Source organism: Danio rerio, chromosome 9, assembly GCF_049306965.1.
Source record: "Danio rerio strain Tuebingen ecotype United States chromosome 9, GRCz12tu, whole genome shotgun sequence".
Lineage (NCBI taxonomy): Eukaryota > Metazoa > Chordata > Actinopteri > Cypriniformes > Danionidae > Danio > Danio rerio.
The window spans coordinates 23,732,616-23,750,908 of record NC_133184.1 but is presented as its reverse complement, the minus strand read 5'-3'; the positions used below and the strand labels follow the sequence as shown (position 1 = coordinate 23,750,908).

The 18,293-nt window shown below is 36.2% G+C and overlaps 3 protein-coding genes across 3 annotated transcripts; all 3 read left to right on the top strand.

Moving 5' to 3' along the window:
• The first annotated feature begins 4,551 nt into the window (after nucleotides 1-4,551).
• crygm2d17 (crystallin, gamma M2d17) lies at nucleotides 4,552-5,830 on the top strand. The gene is made up of 3 exons (NM_001099243.1): nucleotides 4,552-4,616; nucleotides 4,736-4,978; nucleotides 5,525-5,830. The coding sequence occupies exons 1-3, from the start codon at nucleotides 4,611-4,613 to the stop codon at nucleotides 5,795-5,797; spliced, it is 522 nt and encodes a 173-aa protein (NP_001092713.1). The 5' UTR covers nucleotides 4,552-4,610; the 3' UTR covers nucleotides 5,798-5,830.
• A 5,919-nt stretch (nucleotides 5,831-11,749) lies between these two features.
• crygm2d18 (crystallin, gamma M2d18) lies at nucleotides 11,750-12,587 on the top strand. The gene is made up of 3 exons (NM_001002142.2): nucleotides 11,750-11,823; nucleotides 11,924-12,166; nucleotides 12,277-12,587. Exons 1-3 carry the CDS (start codon nucleotides 11,812-11,814, stop codon nucleotides 12,547-12,549), a joined length of 528 nt encoding a protein of 175 aa, NP_001002142.2. The 5' UTR covers nucleotides 11,750-11,811; the 3' UTR covers nucleotides 12,550-12,587.
• Nucleotides 12,588-16,909: 4,322 nt separating this feature from the next.
• Nucleotides 16,910-17,740, top strand: crygm2d15 (crystallin, gamma M2d15). The gene is made up of 3 exons (NM_001002582.2): nucleotides 16,910-16,981; nucleotides 17,109-17,351; nucleotides 17,433-17,740. The coding sequence occupies exons 1-3, from the start codon at nucleotides 16,970-16,972 to the stop codon at nucleotides 17,703-17,705; spliced, it is 528 nt and encodes a 175-aa protein (NP_001002582.2). The 5' UTR covers nucleotides 16,910-16,969; the 3' UTR covers nucleotides 17,706-17,740.
• The last annotated feature ends 553 nt before the right edge of the window (nucleotides 17,741-18,293 follow it).

Genomic DNA, 18,293 nt, shown 5'->3' with positions numbered 1-18,293 from the left:
TATTTATTTAATTTCATTATTAAATATGTCATATTAAAATGATAGTAGTAATGGCATTTCCTGTTTTCTGTGATTGAACAGGCTAATTCGGACTCAAAAACAGGCTCACTGTTAACTAAAAATATAACTGTGGCTTAAACTTCCAATTGCTGCTCCTAGGACTACATTCTTAGTTGTATTAATCAAACTATCACGCAAATGTATAGGTAAAGATGATTAGAGTGCCTTACGTCTGCGACTGGTAGTGTATCATAGTCGCAAAAGTCCATTGATTCACAAACTGTGCTGTTGTCCAAATTCATGTCCTACGAGCATTTTTATAGCTGACGCACCTCCAGCGAATTCCAATAATGTCCAGCTACAAACCAAACTGCCTTCAGATCGATGTTTCAACAGATTAAAGGCCCTATCATACACACGGGGCAATGTGGTGCAATGCGCGGCGCAATAGTCTTTTGGTAGTTTCAGCTTGGCGCAAGAGTCGTTTTGAGGCGCTGCACTACGCTGTTTAAATAGCAAATGCATTTGCGCTCAGATGTGCGCCCATTGGTGTTCTGGTCTAAAAAGGAAGGCGTTCTGAGGCGGACCGCTGGCGCGTTGCTATTTTGAAAAACTAAAATAGATTTTTTATTAGACCAAGACAAACCCGGTCTAAACTCCGGCGCAGAGTTGCGCCTCGCTTACACACTGCTTAATACGCACAAGAGAGCAATAGGCAAATATCTTTACATATGAAAAAATATAAATATTAAGGATATATATAGGATATAATAAGAATAGATATAGGATATAAATATAAAGGATTAAAATATTACAAAACATTATTTTCTAGCCTACATAAATATGAAAAATCACTGCTTTTATGTCTTCTTCATCTCGGGAGGCTTTTTCAGTTCATTCATAACAATTTGCTTTTGTATAATGTTATTATTATTAGCAGTATTATTTATTATACCCATATTTATATTTGTTTTATTAAAAACAAGCTTAGATTTGCCCACTTGTCAGGTTTTAGACCATATGGGGCATAGCAGGTGTATTTGGATATAACTCAAGTTTTTGAGCACACTTCGTTATTGTTGTTCATTTATTCGTTTGCTGGAAATTAGAACTGAATTTAGAAACAGTTTTGAAACTAACATTTGCGCTTAACAAACGAAATTAATTATTTATAGACTAATTGATGTCTGTGCGTAAAGGTTTCCCTATCCAAGAGCGAAAGTGAAAGTAGATCCATTATCTCTCATTCTCACGCAGTAGATGCTCTGTTTAACAGTTTTCCGTGAAAAAAACTGTTAATTGTTAACTAGTGAAATGCTCAGATTTTCCACTTAGACTTGCTTTACGTCCTGTAAATAGCGAATGCGTTTATGGCGCGACGCAGCTGGCTCTTAAAGGGAATGTGAGATGAGACTCTAATTGGTTTATTCTCAAAACACACCTATAACTCATTAAGAAAATAAACTCAACCCTTTTAGACCATGCGCCACGGTGCAAAGCGGATTTTCCCATCCTTAAATTAGCGAAAATGCGTTCTGACACGCCCTAAAAGCGTTTGCGCCCTGCATTTTGTGCTCTGTGCATGGACTGTCAAAATAGAGCCCTATGAGAGTTTTCAATGTATTTTACATTTAGCGTTAGGTTGTTTATTTTAAATGGATATAAATAGTAGATAAATAGATAAATATAAGTCAGTCTAATTCAAAGCAGCTGTGTTTTTTATTTATTTATTTTTTTTAGCAGTTGTAAAAAATAACTGAAGTAAAGAATTCAGGAGCTAAACATACATACATACACACACACACACACACACACACACACACACACACACACACACATATATATATATATATATATATATATATATATATATATATATATATATATATATATATATACATAAGTTTTATATATATATATATATATATATATATATATATATATATATATATATATATATATATATATATATAGTTCAAATCAGAATTATTAGCCCCCTCTGATTTTTTTTCCTTTTTTGAATATTTCTAAAAGTATGTTTAACAGAGCAAGGAACTTTCCACAGTAAGTCTGATAATATTTTTCTGCTGAGAAAGTCTTATTTGTCGGCTGAAGTCTTATTTCGGCTAGAATAAAAGCAGCTTTTAATTTTTTAAATACCTTTTTCAGGTCAATTTTATTAGCCCGTTTAAGCTCTATTTTTATCAATGGTCTACAAAACAAACCATCATTAGACAATAATTCGCCTAATTACCCTAACCTGCCTAGTTAACCTAATTAACCTAGTTAAGCCTTTAAATGTCACTTTAAGCTGCATAGAAGTGTCTTGAAAAATATCTAGTAAAATATTATTTACTGTCATCTAGGCAAAGATAAAATAAATCAGCTATTAAAGATGAGTTATTAAAACTATTATGTTTAGAAATGTGTTGAAAAAATCTGCTCTCCGTTAAATAGAAAACGAGAATTGGGAGAAGGGAACACGTTTCTAAACATAATAGTTTTAATAACATATTTCTAATAAGTGATTTATATTATCTTTGCCATATCTTTGAATTCAACAGACACACACAAACACACATGCACACAATGTTTCATGTTTTTTTTTTTTTTATAAATAAAATGATGTAAAAAAAATAAGGGAATATTAGAAGGCAAAAGAAGTGTTTTGCTAATAAATAAAGCTTTAGATTAAGCATTTCCTCTAGACAATCATTATGGGCCTTTGAAAAAAATTCTGAGAATGAGGTGGGAAAGGTTGAGAACCCCTGTTCCTGGAGGGCCGCAGCTCTGCACAGTTTTGCTCCAACCCTTATCAAGTACAGCTGATCCAAATAATTAAGTTGTTCAAATGAGGTCCAAATATATGATTAGTGTTGGAGCAAAACTGTGCAGAGCTGCAGCCCTCCAGGAATTGAGTTTGAGACCCATGGTCTAAAGCAGGGATGTCAAACTCAATTCCTGGAGGGCTGCTGCACAGTTTAGCTCCAACCCTGCTCCAACACTCTTAAGCTGCGGTCACACTGAGCTTTTCCTCCAATAGACTTCCATTTATCAAGCGAAGGCGTCAGACCGGAAACGCGGGGTCATGCGTCCAAATTGTGTACAATTTCTCTTGAAATAGTGTCAGTGCAGTTTTAAACTTTTTATGTATCTGAACTTTGAAGTTTGAACTTGACATTCTGCTTTTCCCTGGCATCATATTGATTATCCTTATATGAATGTCAGATATGTTAGTTTAGAATTTCTGTGACCACTCTAAAATTCTTGAGTCTATCAAGACATGGTTCAGCACCATTCTTGATAGTGAGGAAGGTTTACTTCCTGCTGTAACCCAGCCAAAGCTTAAGTTTCACTGGTTGAAGGATGATGAAATTAAAGAAAACATCATGATAATAATTGACATTAAACACTCTTATTGTTGAGGCACCACAGAAAGAGCCACTGCAGACTCTTCAAAGCAAAGCGCATGAAAATTATTTCTTTGCATTCCCTGAAGAGGAAAATCAACAATACCTTAAATCGTGTAAAAATGGGTAGTTTACATGATTTTCCAGGATTTTGAAGATCTTAGAAACGAACACAGCAACACCTTTTAGTGCACCAGCAGAGAGGCTGTTTAGTATTGAAAGTCTCATCCTCACCCCAAAATGAAACCATCTCACAGAGCAGCATGTGCGACACTCATTACTTTGAAACTAAAACCTAGATCAATTAGTGGATTTGAATACTTTAGCAAACACAAACACAAATGTTGTTGTTGTTGTTGTTTTTTTCACTACAATCATACAAAAAGTGATTTGGTTTTGGACTTGATCTTTATAAAAAGTATGATTTGAGCAACTAGTATATAACTTGAGTTTTGCTCTTTTAAGAAACAATTTATAAATGTGTTAAGGCCATGAGAAGCAATTTATTCAAACAAAAAAATTGAAAGATTTATTTTGATTTGTTTATGTTGTTTTCTTTTTATCATATTACTGTTCTCTATTATGTTATTAAAATTTTTAAATTGTATTTTGCCTTAATATAATATTATTTTATTGTTTCAGAATTTTATTTTTGCTTTATTGCCATCTTTATCTCAGTGGACAGTGAATTTACTTAAGTAGCAAGCACATTACATTGTATGTGACACATATAAATGTGGAATGAGGAAGTTCTCAGAGAAAAAATTGTACATAATTTAAAAAAAAGTTTTTTTTTTTTCTTTAATGGAAAATAAAGATGTAGATTGTACAGGTTGTTAAACTCTATCATTTATTTTTTATCTCAAGCCTCAGCCAGGTAAAACAATTAAAAATAAAACGTAATAATGCGTAAAATGTAAAAAGTAATTCAAAGCGAGTTACTTGTGTGAGACAAGATTTTAAATTTTTACAAACTATTAATTAACACAAAGGTGTCCTGACAGAGTACTAAGATCTAGATACTTTGCTTGCAAACAGCCTCTGTGTTAACTTGCACAGTCAGGGTTTGACAAACAACAGAGGCCATGTAGTCTTTAGTCTTGGTCTTGTATAAAAGCAAAGGTGACAGCAGTCAGTCAACAACCAGAATCAGCTTCAGCTTCTCCTTTGTGGAACCACTGAGAATCAGCCAGTGCAAATATGAAGGTGAACCTCACTCCATCACACATTTTCAAACAGTTATAGTTTATAGTCCTTTTTTATGGTATAGTCCTTTTTGACATAATTCACGTGAAATCACTAAAACTTAAACTTTGAATTTTCAGGTCACCTTTTTCGAAGACAGGAACTTCCAGGGTCGCTCATATGAGTGTATGGGCGACTGTGGTGACTTCTCCTCCTACATGAGCCGCTGTCACTCTTGCAGAGTGGACAGTGGTTGCTGGATGATGTACGATCAGCCCAACTACATGGGAAGTGGATATTTCTTCAGGAGAGGAGAGTATGCTGATTACATGTCTATGTTTGGAATGAACAACTGCATCAGATCCTGCCGTATGATCCCTATGGTGAGCTACATTCTGAAAAAAAAAATTCAGCTGCAACATTTTTTGTCATACAGAAATCATTCAGCTCAGAAATATTTATGGATGAATCTTAGAAGGTCCAGTCTCTCTCAACTCAGCACTAGAGAAAAAAAAGTGACCTTATTGGCTGTGTTTAGATATGATTGGAATTTTGTTTCAACATATACACATACATTTAAGCATCTAGCAGGTGCTTTTACCCAAATCATCTCACATCCATGAACACACAAAGACTCAGGACTCAAACCTGCAAGCTTTGGATCACAAGTACAACTCTCTAACCATTAAATCATGGTTATATTTATATACAAACATACATATATACAAACAACTACATACTTTAAAGATTTGCATTTACATTTTAGGTTGTTCTTTTTGACAAATATTTTTTACACTTTACAGTACAGGGGATCCTACAGAATCCTACAGAAGAGAGGATTATTTCAATCTGAAACATGTTGTCCAACAATCATATAGTCAAAAACCTTATCCAAAACTTAAAAATAACTGGGGTTTTTTTCACTACAGCACAGGGGATCCTACAGAATGAGGATCTACGAGAGGGACAACTTCATGGGTCAGATGTACGAGATGATGGATGACTGTGACAACATCATGGACCGTTACCGCATGTCTCACTGCCAGTCCTGCCATGTGATGGACGGCCACTGGCTCTTTTATGACCAGCCCAACTACAGAGGCAGGATGTGGCATTTCGGGCCTGGACAGTACAGGAACTTCAGCAATTATGGTGGCATGAGGTTCATGAGCATGAGGCGTATCATGGACTCTTGGTACTAGGGCTTACATGAATAAAATTAATTCTGTACAATATCAAACAATGTCTTGAAAATCCTTAATAACACATACAATAATAAAACAACACAAGTTTATAGAAGAAAAATGCAAATATAGTTTCTCAAGTAACTTTAAAATAATCTGTACAATACCAGTTTAACAGTATGCAAATAATTAATGATTCAGTCTTTCACACCTATTGTTTTTAGAAGCCTACTCTGCTTTTATTGGTCAGATAACCAATTACTGTATCTGAATTTCAGTTTATGACTTTTTTTGCTATTATGAAGACAATGTACAATCAGATGTTTTTAAAATAGACACCTTTGCAAACACAGGTGTTTTACTAAATGTATCTACACTCACAGACTGGATGTGGGTCATAATATTTGCAAGCCACTCTAGCCTTTAATTTATGAATCCATACAATACACAGGAAAACCTCAACAAGTGTAAACTAATTTCTGATAACGGTTTTGTTTTCAATATTTCACTGACATTTTGTGTCAGTGTAAAAATGGCAAATATAATTTGCTTTACAATTAATTACAGAGACACTTGTTTTTTTTAGTTTTTTTTAAATAATCCATACATAACAAAAATACAATTTCCCCTGAGTCACCTGCTGAATAACTTAACGTTTTAACATTTTATATATGAATAATATTTACAGTAGTAACCACATTATGATTTGTTATTCCCCATTGTTATTAAGGGTGCTTTCACACTAGCAATTTTGCGTCAGAGTACAGCACGTTTAGCTAGTGTGAACGTGTCTTCTGAACTGGTGGTCTGGAGTATGGTTTATGCGAACTCCGGTCCGGTTCACTTCTGGTATTAATGAATGCAATCGTACCAAATAACGGAAGTGAACCGTCAACTGTTCAACAAACCAAAAAATGTATTGATGACAAGCACAACTGAGCCAGGGCAAGCACATTGATTATGTCTGCTTGTCTCCTCCAAAAACAGCTTCTGCAGACATCACGTGATGTTCTGAATGTTTATAATATTTTTGCGGCAGATGGACGCAAGTCGCTTTTTGTATGTTCAAAACAAAAAGATTTAGCAAAAGCAGAATGACCGCGATGTACATACGTCTTTTCAATTTGTTGCTTTGCTTTCGTGTCCGTCACCTAGCAAAAGCCGTACACACAACAGCAGCTCAATGACGCAAGGGTACCAGGGTTCAGAAGGAAAAAAGACAGTGTGAACAAACCAGCCGAGAAGGTGGCAAGGAGGGACAATCGAACTTGGTCATGGCAAGGCGATTAAACTAAGTGTGAAAGCACCCTAAAAGGCTTCAAACTAGTAACGTAAAAAACTAACCAATACTGTAAAAAACAATGTTGCATCATATGTGTGGTAACGTTTCAATTATTGCCACTTTATCATGTCATAATGTCATATATAATAAACAGTTGTGTCCAAAACTGTTCTGCCTTCATCATTATATTTATGGGTAACACAAAGTGCTCCAATCCATGTCTTTTCATTCTTTTGCTCCTGCACTATACAGATTTTGTCATTGTCAAATTTTATAAGTGTGCAAGTAAAAAACTGCACACTTAATCAGAGGATCTGATCAGGAGTGCTGAACTAAAAGTAATGGATAACAGATCAGCTGCAATCTGTTTAATCCCTAATGACAAAGCCCTGTTCAGATCACACAATTTTAATTCTTGCTATTGCATAACACCTAAAGTTATCAAAAATAAATAAATAAATAAAAAAACATAAATGATACATAAGCTCCATAAATCCCAGAAGTTCCAGTATTCAAGGCAGCAAAACTGCCTCGGCTATCAATCTGCAACACTTATCTTTTTATTCTGACATGGTACTTCTGAGATGAGCCATCAAACAAGCATACTGTTGCCATAACTTCTATTTCATGGAAGCAGTCACCTCCCTTTCATTGTGCCATTTTAAAAATGGTGTACAGAAGACCTTATGTGCTCCTATTGGTCAGTGTCACCCATGTCACGACTCATTTTGGAACATGAGGGAAAAAATTTAACATGCTTGACTTTATGGAATGGCAATGTGAAACACACATTGGGAATGGGCAGACATTGGTTGGCATGTTCTCTGGCACACTACAGGAGACGAAATGAGACACTGGTCTCACGGTTTACTTACATTTAACACATCAACGATTCGGTTAAACTCCATATCTCAGTGCATCACAGTGCATAGACGATGCCTTTCATACATCATTTGCCATTTTTTTATTTTACTTCACAACACAAGAATACAAATTTTCCTTTAATACAAGCAGTCAGACGTAAACTGTGCCAAGAATTTTACCTGCTCAAAGAAAACAGGCTTTTTAAATGTAGCAAATAAAACTGAAGTCCAGGCACAGAAGACAGCAGGAGCATTTAGAGCAAATACACAAAAGTAAATAAAAATCCCGCTTGCTTTTTGAGAATTGTCAAGCAAGTTTATGTGCATTTAGTTGACGAGGTGAACTGCCATGTAAAAAACAATGAAGGACATTAAGCAGATCATGTCCTTGCTTGGCAAGTGCTGCTAAAAGAAAACGACAAGCCTTGTTTGAGCATTGTTTATTGGCGCATGCCGTCATTGTGTTATGGTTGTCATAACTCTGCTGTGTATTCAAAAATTGCTCTTTATATCAATAAGCATGTTTAGATGGACACCATTTATCCGAATTTAATATGATTAAGACAATACTCTGAAAAAGAGTCTACCATGTAAACAACCATTTTTAATAAATTTAATACAATTAAGGTGATAATCGAACTAAACAGCAAAAGCTGTACAGACATGTAAACACCTTAATTAAACTATTACACTTTGACACTATTCTATGCACCTACTGAGATTGACCACAGACGCCTGCATTGTGAAATGCAGAGGGTTTTTTTGCCATACGGCAGGCAGTATCAAATATCTTGTTTGTCATGGGGGGCATGCATGAAATGTTCATGAATGAAAGTGAAAGAGCTATACTGCAGTTAAAGTCAACAAAATAAAAGTGAAACACTTGAAATTGCATGAAACTGTGGAGAAAACGTGAATAGCGTGGGGACGTAATGACGTTAATCGACTTATAAACTATAACATCTACGACGGGGTCATGAAAGGAACATTGAAAACGTAATTCATGTAAACACCTTAATCAAGTAATTGTCTAATTAAAATAAAGGCAAATAATTTGATTACTCACGTCCATGTAAACGGAGTCATTAGTCGCATTTCCACTATTGGGCCAGTGCGAGCCAGGGCTTTTATTGGGCCAGGCCGGGCCAATCGCCTGAAAGGTTGAGTAGTGAGGCTGAAATCATGTCTCGTTTCCACTGTCAGGCTAGTAACTCGCAGCGCGTCACGCAAACCCCGCCCCCAGAACGACCCCCGAATCAAACGTCACACAACCCGCCCACTTCAGCTGGAATCAGGCAGATAAAGCACACCATCACATCATCACAAAACCATTAAAATGAAGACAACCGAAACAAACAAACGACACGTTACTGTACAGCATTATGTTGTATGTCTATATGCACATGCACATACTTGCCGACCGACTGTTGGCATCGTGGATCGAGTGGTCTTGCTTGCCCCTAACGGAGGGACCCAGCGCAGTGAGAGCAGCGCACCCATCCATAATATACACGTCAGAAATTCTCCATTAATAACTTGGTAGAAAATGTATTTTAAAACATCCTCATTTAGACGCTGTCAAACATTCAGCCCAAATGCTCCGGAGAGACCTGAAACGTAAATCTTTCCTAGGCTATATGACACTTAATAGGTGATTGCCCTTTTTTTAAGGATGTTGGATATTATTCTGTTATCTTAAGGAAAGTGTTAAGTATTTTAGCACATAAGAGCAAGTCATATAGCCTATTCATATTCATATAGCTTATAGTAATATAGCCTATTTCGTTGCGCTCAGCAGGTTTTTACTAATAAAGCTCTACATGTATTTAAAATTTCATCTTTAAATGTTACCACCTCACATAAACACATAAACACTTGTTTGAGGACATAAAACACATTTTTACTTTTGCAGTTTTCCCCGATGCATTTGTAAAGTGGCGCTGCGCAGACAGGACTGCGTGACATGATTGATTAATATCATCGTATTCAAATACTTTATAAATAATATTTTAAACCTCCTCCAGTGTTTATTGTTTTAAGAAAAGATCTAAAATCTTTTTTTTTCAGATAGGCTTTTGTAAAATGAAAATTTAATATGGTTTAAAAATTGTTTAATTTTTGTTTTATATATACCTGAATTATTATAGCTAGCTTTTATTTGTTTTATATTGGTTTGTTTATTTTATGTGATATTATTATAATCTACATTTGTAATTTAAATAATTTTAATATAGATTAGGCTATTTTATCAAGATATGACACTAAGTTGTGTCTTTCTGTTGTGTTCATATTTTGTGTATTATCTTCAAAATAAAAAAAAGAAAGAAGCCGCTCACAACATCAACAGAGCTGTGAAGGGAGAGCTTTTTTGCTCAGTTTCACACACACATACAGGTATCTAAACGCGCACAAACACACCTTTTAAACTTTACAAAAACTCTCGACAACCTTTACTGTCTGCTGTGTCTTTAATATGGTGTAAAGATTATTATGCGTTATTAAAACATAGAGGAGGACGCAGCAAAGAATGTCACTTATAAATTAAAAATTCATTATTTAGGGAAACATAAGGATGATCAAACGCAAAAAGACCCCTGCTTAGATGTTTTTTTTTTTCCCCTTATTTATTTATTTGTTTGTTTGGCGGATGTACTCTTGTGCGATCAGAAAAGTGTCTCCGCCTCTCCTTTCACTCAACCCCAAAGCCCCAGCTGGCTCTCTTTGGCCCAAGGTATTCGGCGGGCCGAAAAAGGCCGGCTGCTGGCCCCGAGAAAGCCACGCTTTGGCCCGATAAGGCCCTGGAAGTGACAGTGGAAACGCGACTGGCCTTGGCTCGCCCTGGCTCGCTCATTTTAGGCGCGATTGTGGAAAGGTGGCTATTGTTCTGCTGGCTTGTTGTGTGTTATTCACAGGATTGCACATAATTCTCTATAAACCAAGTGATCAGCAGCATGTCTAACTCCACCTTTTCGATACAGCTGTAATTTTGAACTTGGTGAATAGTGAACCTGGTGAAAGAGTGCCAAAAAAGGTATTGTACAGTTCGCTATTTTGGTACCTTTCGCTATTTTGGCCAATTCTGGTTTCAGTTTATTAACATGAGACTGAACACGGCTATTTTTGCCATCAGTTTCTGTATTTATCCTGTTTATTAAAAACTGTAAAAAGTAAATTTTGTGAAGGCTAACTTGCTAACCTTAAGGTCAACTACCTGAACATCTAGGTATCAGAAACTGACATGTGGTCATGTCATTGGCCTATAAACATTTCCTGCTTGTTGTCAACTATTTCAATAACTGTAACAAGAGGCAATTCAATCATATCTAAATGTTAAATGTTAAAACAGCTGTCGTAATATTATTTATCAATATGTAGACCCTTTGGAATTCTCGGGAGCTATGGAAATTAAAAATGTAAGACTGGAAATACGTTAAGACCAATGTTTTTGTTTACATCCCTCAAAAGGGTAGGGAAAACCGCCTTATTTAAAGGCACATACACAGAATCCAAGCACCCAAAAGTTATAGGGAATTCTATTAGCACTGATTTTCAACTTGGTATAATAAATTACCTGTTTGGTTTTTTATTTCCTCTTCCTGGGGACACCAAAAAGTTACAGAACATCTTGCTAAAAGGGGTATTAAAAAGAAATCACAAAGAAAAAAGAAAGATTAGAAGAAATTCCTAACAAAGTACTAAGATGCAGATACTATGCATACTAGCAGCCTCTATGCCAACTTGCACAGTCAGGATTTGACCAACAATAGGCTCTGTGTAGTCTTTAGTCTAGGTCTAGTATAAAGGTATGGTTGTAAGCAGTCAGTCAACAACCAGAATCAGCTTCAGCTTCCCCTTTGTGGAACTACTGAGGATCAGCCACCGCAAACATGATGGGCAAGGTAAACATTATTCCATCTAGCATTTAGAAAGTTTAGCTTAAATCAATAGAAAAACATAGAATACATTTAAATCACTAAAAGCTTTACTATGGATTTTCAGGTCGTCTTCTACGAGGATAGGAACTTCCAGGGTCGCTCTTATGAGTGTATGGGAGACTGTGGTGACTTCTCCTCCTACATGAGCCGCTGTCACTCTTGCAGAGTGGAGAGTGGCTGCTGGATGATGTACGATCAGCCCAACTACATGGGAAGTGGATATTTCTTCAGGAGGGGAGAGTATGCTGATTACATGTCTATGTTTGGAATGAACAACTGCATCAGGTCTTGTCGTATGATCCCTATGGTGAGCTCAAAATCACTACCACAAAAGTTTAATTATATTAAATTTGAAATTACATTTAATTTAAATCTGTCATATTTTAAACCATGGCATTGGCTTTTCTTTCACTATAGTACAGGGGATCCTACAGAATGAGGATCTATGAGAGGGACAACTTCATGGGTCAGATGTACGAGATGATGGATGACTGTGACAACATCATGGACCGTTACCGCATGTCTCACTGCCAATCCTGCCATGTGATGGACGGCCACTGGCTCATGTATGAGCATGCCAACTACAGAGGCAGGATGTGGTACTTCGGGCCTGGAGAATACAGGAACTTCAGCAATTTTGGTGGCATGAGGTTCATGAGCATGAGACGTATCATGCACTCCTGGTACTAGGTTTTTTATAAATAAATTCATGTGTATTCAAAATTAAAGATAGTCTTGAAAGTAATTTTTCCAAACAGCACATAATGAATTATGTCCTCATCATTTGCATGTATGCCTACTTTAGGTCATTCATCCACACCTGACAAGCAGCCCTATTATCAAGAGAACACAGATTAATATGTAGATCATTAATATGCATGCCTCAGGCTGCAATTGATCAGCCAAACGTCTTCTAGTGAAAAAACAAGAATAGTTTTCCTCCTTTAGCTATTTTTACACTTATATTTAACTTACTATGAAAGTGAGACTTTTATTTTGAAAACGCAAACCCCAAATAGTTTACTATGAGTTCTGAGCAAAGATAGCACAAGACCTGTTCAAAATCACTTCAGAACGCAAAATGCAAGATTTACAGATTAAACATTTGTTAATCTCCATTCTAAAGGCATATGTTTTATAACATTCAATTAATTCATTTTCTTGTCGGCTTAGTCACTTTATTAATCCGGGGTCGCCACAGCGGAATGAACCACCAACTTATCCAGCAAGTTTTTACGTAGCGGATGCCCTTCCAGCCGCAACCCGTCTCTGGGGAACATCCACACACACATTCACACTCATTCCTACTCATGCACTACGTAAATTTAGCCTACCCATTTCACCTGTACTGCATGTCTTTGGACTGTGGTGGAAACCGGAGCACCCGGGGGAAACCCATGCGAATGCAGGGAGAACATGCAAACTCCACACAGAAACGTCAACTGAGCCAAGGCTCAAACCAGCGAACCAGATACGGTCAATCATAGACCTTTGGATTCTAGCTGTATTTTAAGGAGTAATAAATGAGCATATAAAACAGCTTTTGGATATTTTTTTTTTAACATTTTGAATGCTATCAGAGAACAATTCAACCTAAGCAAATGCACTTGAAGTACTGCTGAGTTGCTTGGTTTAAAGGAATAATCAATCTAAGTTTTTCTGTTATGAAATACACTATCAGCTTCTTTCATTTAAGACATTGGTTTAGCCACATTGCAGCTTAATCAGTTATTCTCATTAAGTGCCTACTAGTGATGCAAATCATTTCAAACAATTCAGTTTGATTTGGTGAACTGGTTTGACTGGGTCACTTAGAAGATCCAGGTAAAAAGAATGATTTGTTTGTAAATTGGCCATCACCAGGGCCAGACGGAATCTGCGGATGTTTTTTGCTATTTCTGCTGAGAATTTTGGTAAAAATCTGCGGATTTCTGCAGAATTATTTGGGAGTATCCAGCGGAGAATCATAACTAAAACCTTAATATATTAAATAAAAAGTAATAAATTACTGAATAAAAACTGAATAAATTCAGATTTACACATTTACTCAAGTAAATAAACAGAATTAAAGATGGGCTAAAAATCTGCAGAAATCTGCGGAATTCTACGGAAAAGAGTTTATTTGCAGAAAGAGATAACTCAATTTTTTAGAGATCATGTTTTATGTTGAGTATTGAGGAATACAATTGCAACATGATTTATGGAAATGACAGTCAGGACTGTCGCTGGAGTGAGCCGTTAGTCAAACTGAGAAATCAGAGGAGAAGGACCTTAAAGAGACCCTATTTTGCATAATAAAAGGTCACATTTTGGTTTTGGGGGTCTCTAACAACAGGCTGATATGCATGCAATGTCACAAAACACTTTCATTGTCTTATAATATGCATTTATTTTTGCTTAATTATTCCAACAACTCCCATATGATTCGTTCAGCGTTTCGTTTGTTCTTCGACGCCTCCTTCACGCGAAACTAATCTGCACTGTTTGGAAAAATGACCCAGTCTGTTGTGATTGGTTGACTGTGTTCAGCACGAAATGGAGAGAAATGTCAACCATGGCTATTAAGTTGCAGAAGGTATGTTCAAGTCCAGTGCAGGAATGCAATAAAGCAATGCAGTTAAACACCAGCATATTTCTCTACTCTTAAACCTAACCCTAATCATAACAAAGACAAATGGCAGATGATCGCAAGTTCAGAAATGCATTTATCTAAGTAAAAGAAGTACGCATTGCATTTTCAATGTGGGTTTGAATGCAATATGTGAATAGCCGCATACAGATTAATCTGAGAGAAACAGTACAAGCACTGATCTATGGCAGATAAGTGATTTCAAGCCCTGCGGGGCAATTACAACTTATAACACACAATTAAAAACATATTTTGCAAACTACAAAAAACGAGGAAACATTATCAATGAGACTACATGTTATGATCCAGAGGAATTAGAAACTGGTCCATATGAACTGTAACAGTAACTGACAAATTTTACAAAGTCCCATACATAATAGTCTTTGCTGCTCCTTGTTTTATTAGCAAATGGCCGACAAATTCTACATTGCATCCCACTGATGGTCACTGGCCTACTGAAGATTACAGGAAGGGTGTGTAGACGTATAAACAGTGGTGTAAAGTAACTAATTACAAATACTCAATTTACTGTTTTGAGTAGTTTTTCTCATGAGTTGTAATTTACTGAGTAGTTTTACAAATGTGTACTTTAACTTACCCTTGAGTACTTTTTTAGTGCAGTATCAGTAATTTTACTCCACTATTTTCCCTCAACCTGCAGTCACTACTTTATTTTTTCTTATCTATGGGGATTAGAAAAATCAGTCCTGCGAGTCTAATCAAATCGCACATAGAAGGTAAATCACATCATAATAAACTACCTCAAGACATGGATGAGTTTTAACTGCAGCTAACATTGTCTTTGCTAACATTGACATAAGTCTTTACTAACATTGGCTGTTTACATGCATGTCACTGATGAGAAGATGACGGATGTTTAAAAACTAAAATGGCTTTAAACACTCAGCAGGCACAAGACTTCAATATGACGTCAGATTGACACTGTACCCTGATGTCAAGGGGACATTGCATTTTGTTTGGAAATGAAAATCATGTTGACGTCAGAACTCAATGTCAGGCCAATGTCAACACCCCAATTATAAACGTCTAATGATGTTACAGCTTGACATTGTGTGGATGTTACTACTATTGACATTTATCAAACGTTGGATGCCTGATAAATAAATGTCAGTATTTGATTTCAATATGACTTTGGATTTTGGTCACTTTCTAAATACTTTGACATCATTATTGGACATCAAAATAGCATTGTACTTAGACGCTGGCTAGACATTGAATTTTGTTCACCTGACATTACAACCTAAATGGAACCTAATATTAACATCTTATGACAGTGTGTGCCTGCTGGGCAATAACTAGAGTCACTACAGAATGTTATGTTTACACACATCCATAAATTCCATGTAAATGCATCAGTTTTTTAACAGCGTAATACTCACTACTCACTTGCACTTTCTGCATTTTGAAATCAGTCTGCATGAACAATATAAACTATCAATGACAAGACAAAAAAAAATCAACAAAATGACACCCTTAGATAAAACCCATTGGTAATACTTTTGGTTACAATTGATGGTGTTAACAAACCCTTAAAGCTTAATAATCAATTAGCTGCTTTTTCATAATTAGTAAGGTAGTGGCTGGGTTTAGGTATTGGTTATGGTTAGGGATCATACTTTATAACTACGAATGAACAGCTAATGTCATAATAATATGCAGGTAATATGCCAGTAGTTAATAACATGATTTGTGACCAAAACTAAAGCGTTATCAACCTACTTTTGTTATGTTAAAATAAGATACAATGACATAAAAACGTGATCTGGGAGAGTTTTTGTTGGGAATCAGCTGCTTAAAACCTGAGTAAATTGTTGATCAAACGATCAGTATTTACACATCTTTGACAGAGTTTTTGAGTAGTAAATATATGTTTTATGTTCTGTTCTGTTTTTATATTCTGCGTATTTTAAATTGTAAAATAGATCTAAACTCTTGATATTGGATAAAATGAATGATCTTGATGAATAGAAGATAATTTGTACAATTTTAAAAATAATATTTGTTGTTATTATTATTATTGTATTATTATTTTGATAATACATTAAAATATAGTTTTAGCAAACATTTAACCAAGAAAGTGTGTTTAATTTGTAAACTGCTTTAGGCTACCTGGCAACTGACATTGTTTGAATAATGTTTTTCTTGTTGTTCTAAATCCAAATAAACAAAATATGACACAACAAAATTGTACAGATCTTTAGTATTTTTAATTTTCTTTAAATTTATCTACACACACTTCAGAAATTCTACAGTCCTAACAATGTGAACACTAAGATCTGGATTTTACTCTTCAATTGAATGGTCTCTATGCCAACCTGCATGGTCAGGATTTAACTAACAATTGGCTGTGTAGTCTTTAGTCTTGGTCTAGTATATATGTACTGGTGACAGCAGTCAGTCAACAACCAGAATCAGCTTCAGTTTCTCCTTTGAAACACTGAACATCAGTCAACACCAACCATGATGGGCAAGGTATACTTCAATGCAGTAATCATTTCCACACCATTTCCACACATTTCTGAGCTTAATAACTATATCATTCAAAAATTTAATTTGGGCTCTAAAAAAAAAACTTAAAAGATAATCTTGGAATTTTCAGGTCGTCTTCTACGAGGACAGGAACTTCCAGGGTCGCTCTTATGAGTGCATGGGCGACTGTGGTGACTTCTCCTCCTACATGAGCCGCTGTCATTCCTGCAGAGTGGAAAGCGGCTGCTGGATGATGTATGATCATCCCAACTACATGGGAAGTGGATATTTCTTTAGGAGGGGTGACTATGCTGATTACATGTCTATGTTTGGAATGAACAACTGCATCAGGTCCTGCCGTATGATCCCCATGGTAAGCTCAATACCACTTTAAAAAAATGTACATATTATACGATATGTTAAATCCTGCCACTGACGTTTCCTTCCATTACAGTACAGGGGATCCTACAGAATGAGGATCTACGAGAGGGACAACTTCATGGGTCAGATGTATGAGATGATGGATGACTGTGACAACATCATGGACCGTTACCGCATGTCTCACTGCCAGTCCTGCCATGTGATGGACGGCCACTGGCTCATGTATGAGCATGCCAACTACAGAGGCAGGATGTGGCACTTCGGGCCTGGAGAGTACAGAAACTTCAGCAATTTTGGTGGCATGCGATTCATGAGCATGAGGCGTATCATGCACTCCTGGTACTAGTGTTATATGAATAAAATTGTATAAACAACATTAAAGACTTCGTTTTAAGTCATTTTTCCAAACAGCACCTCATAGATCAAAGAAAACAGTCAAAAGATAATTTAATAAAAAGACAATTGCAGAAATAAGAAAACAAAATTAGCATTAGTATCAAAGGCTACGTTCACACTGCAGGCAAATGTGGCACGAATCTGATTTTTTCCCCTCATGTGACTCGAGTGATGACAGTGTGAACAGCCCAAACCGCATGAAATCTGATCTTTTCAGATCAGATCTGTGCCACTTTCATATGTGGTCTTAAATCAGACACAGATCTGGGGCCTCATGTATCAACGCTGCGTATGCCAGGTTTCACACTCAGAATCGCTCACGTTTGGATTTACTAAAGATTAACTGAACGTGTGCGCAGCTCCACGCCAGCTTTATGGCTGGCGTACGCACATGTCTGTTTTATTTCCATTGGCGACTCCTATAGGCAGTTGTGTTAAATTCCTCTCTACGAAGTGTCTGAGCCTTGCAATGGCAGCTGTATGAGACGGGTTCATCTAGCAGGTATATAAGGTTTCCATACCATACATTTGACCAGCT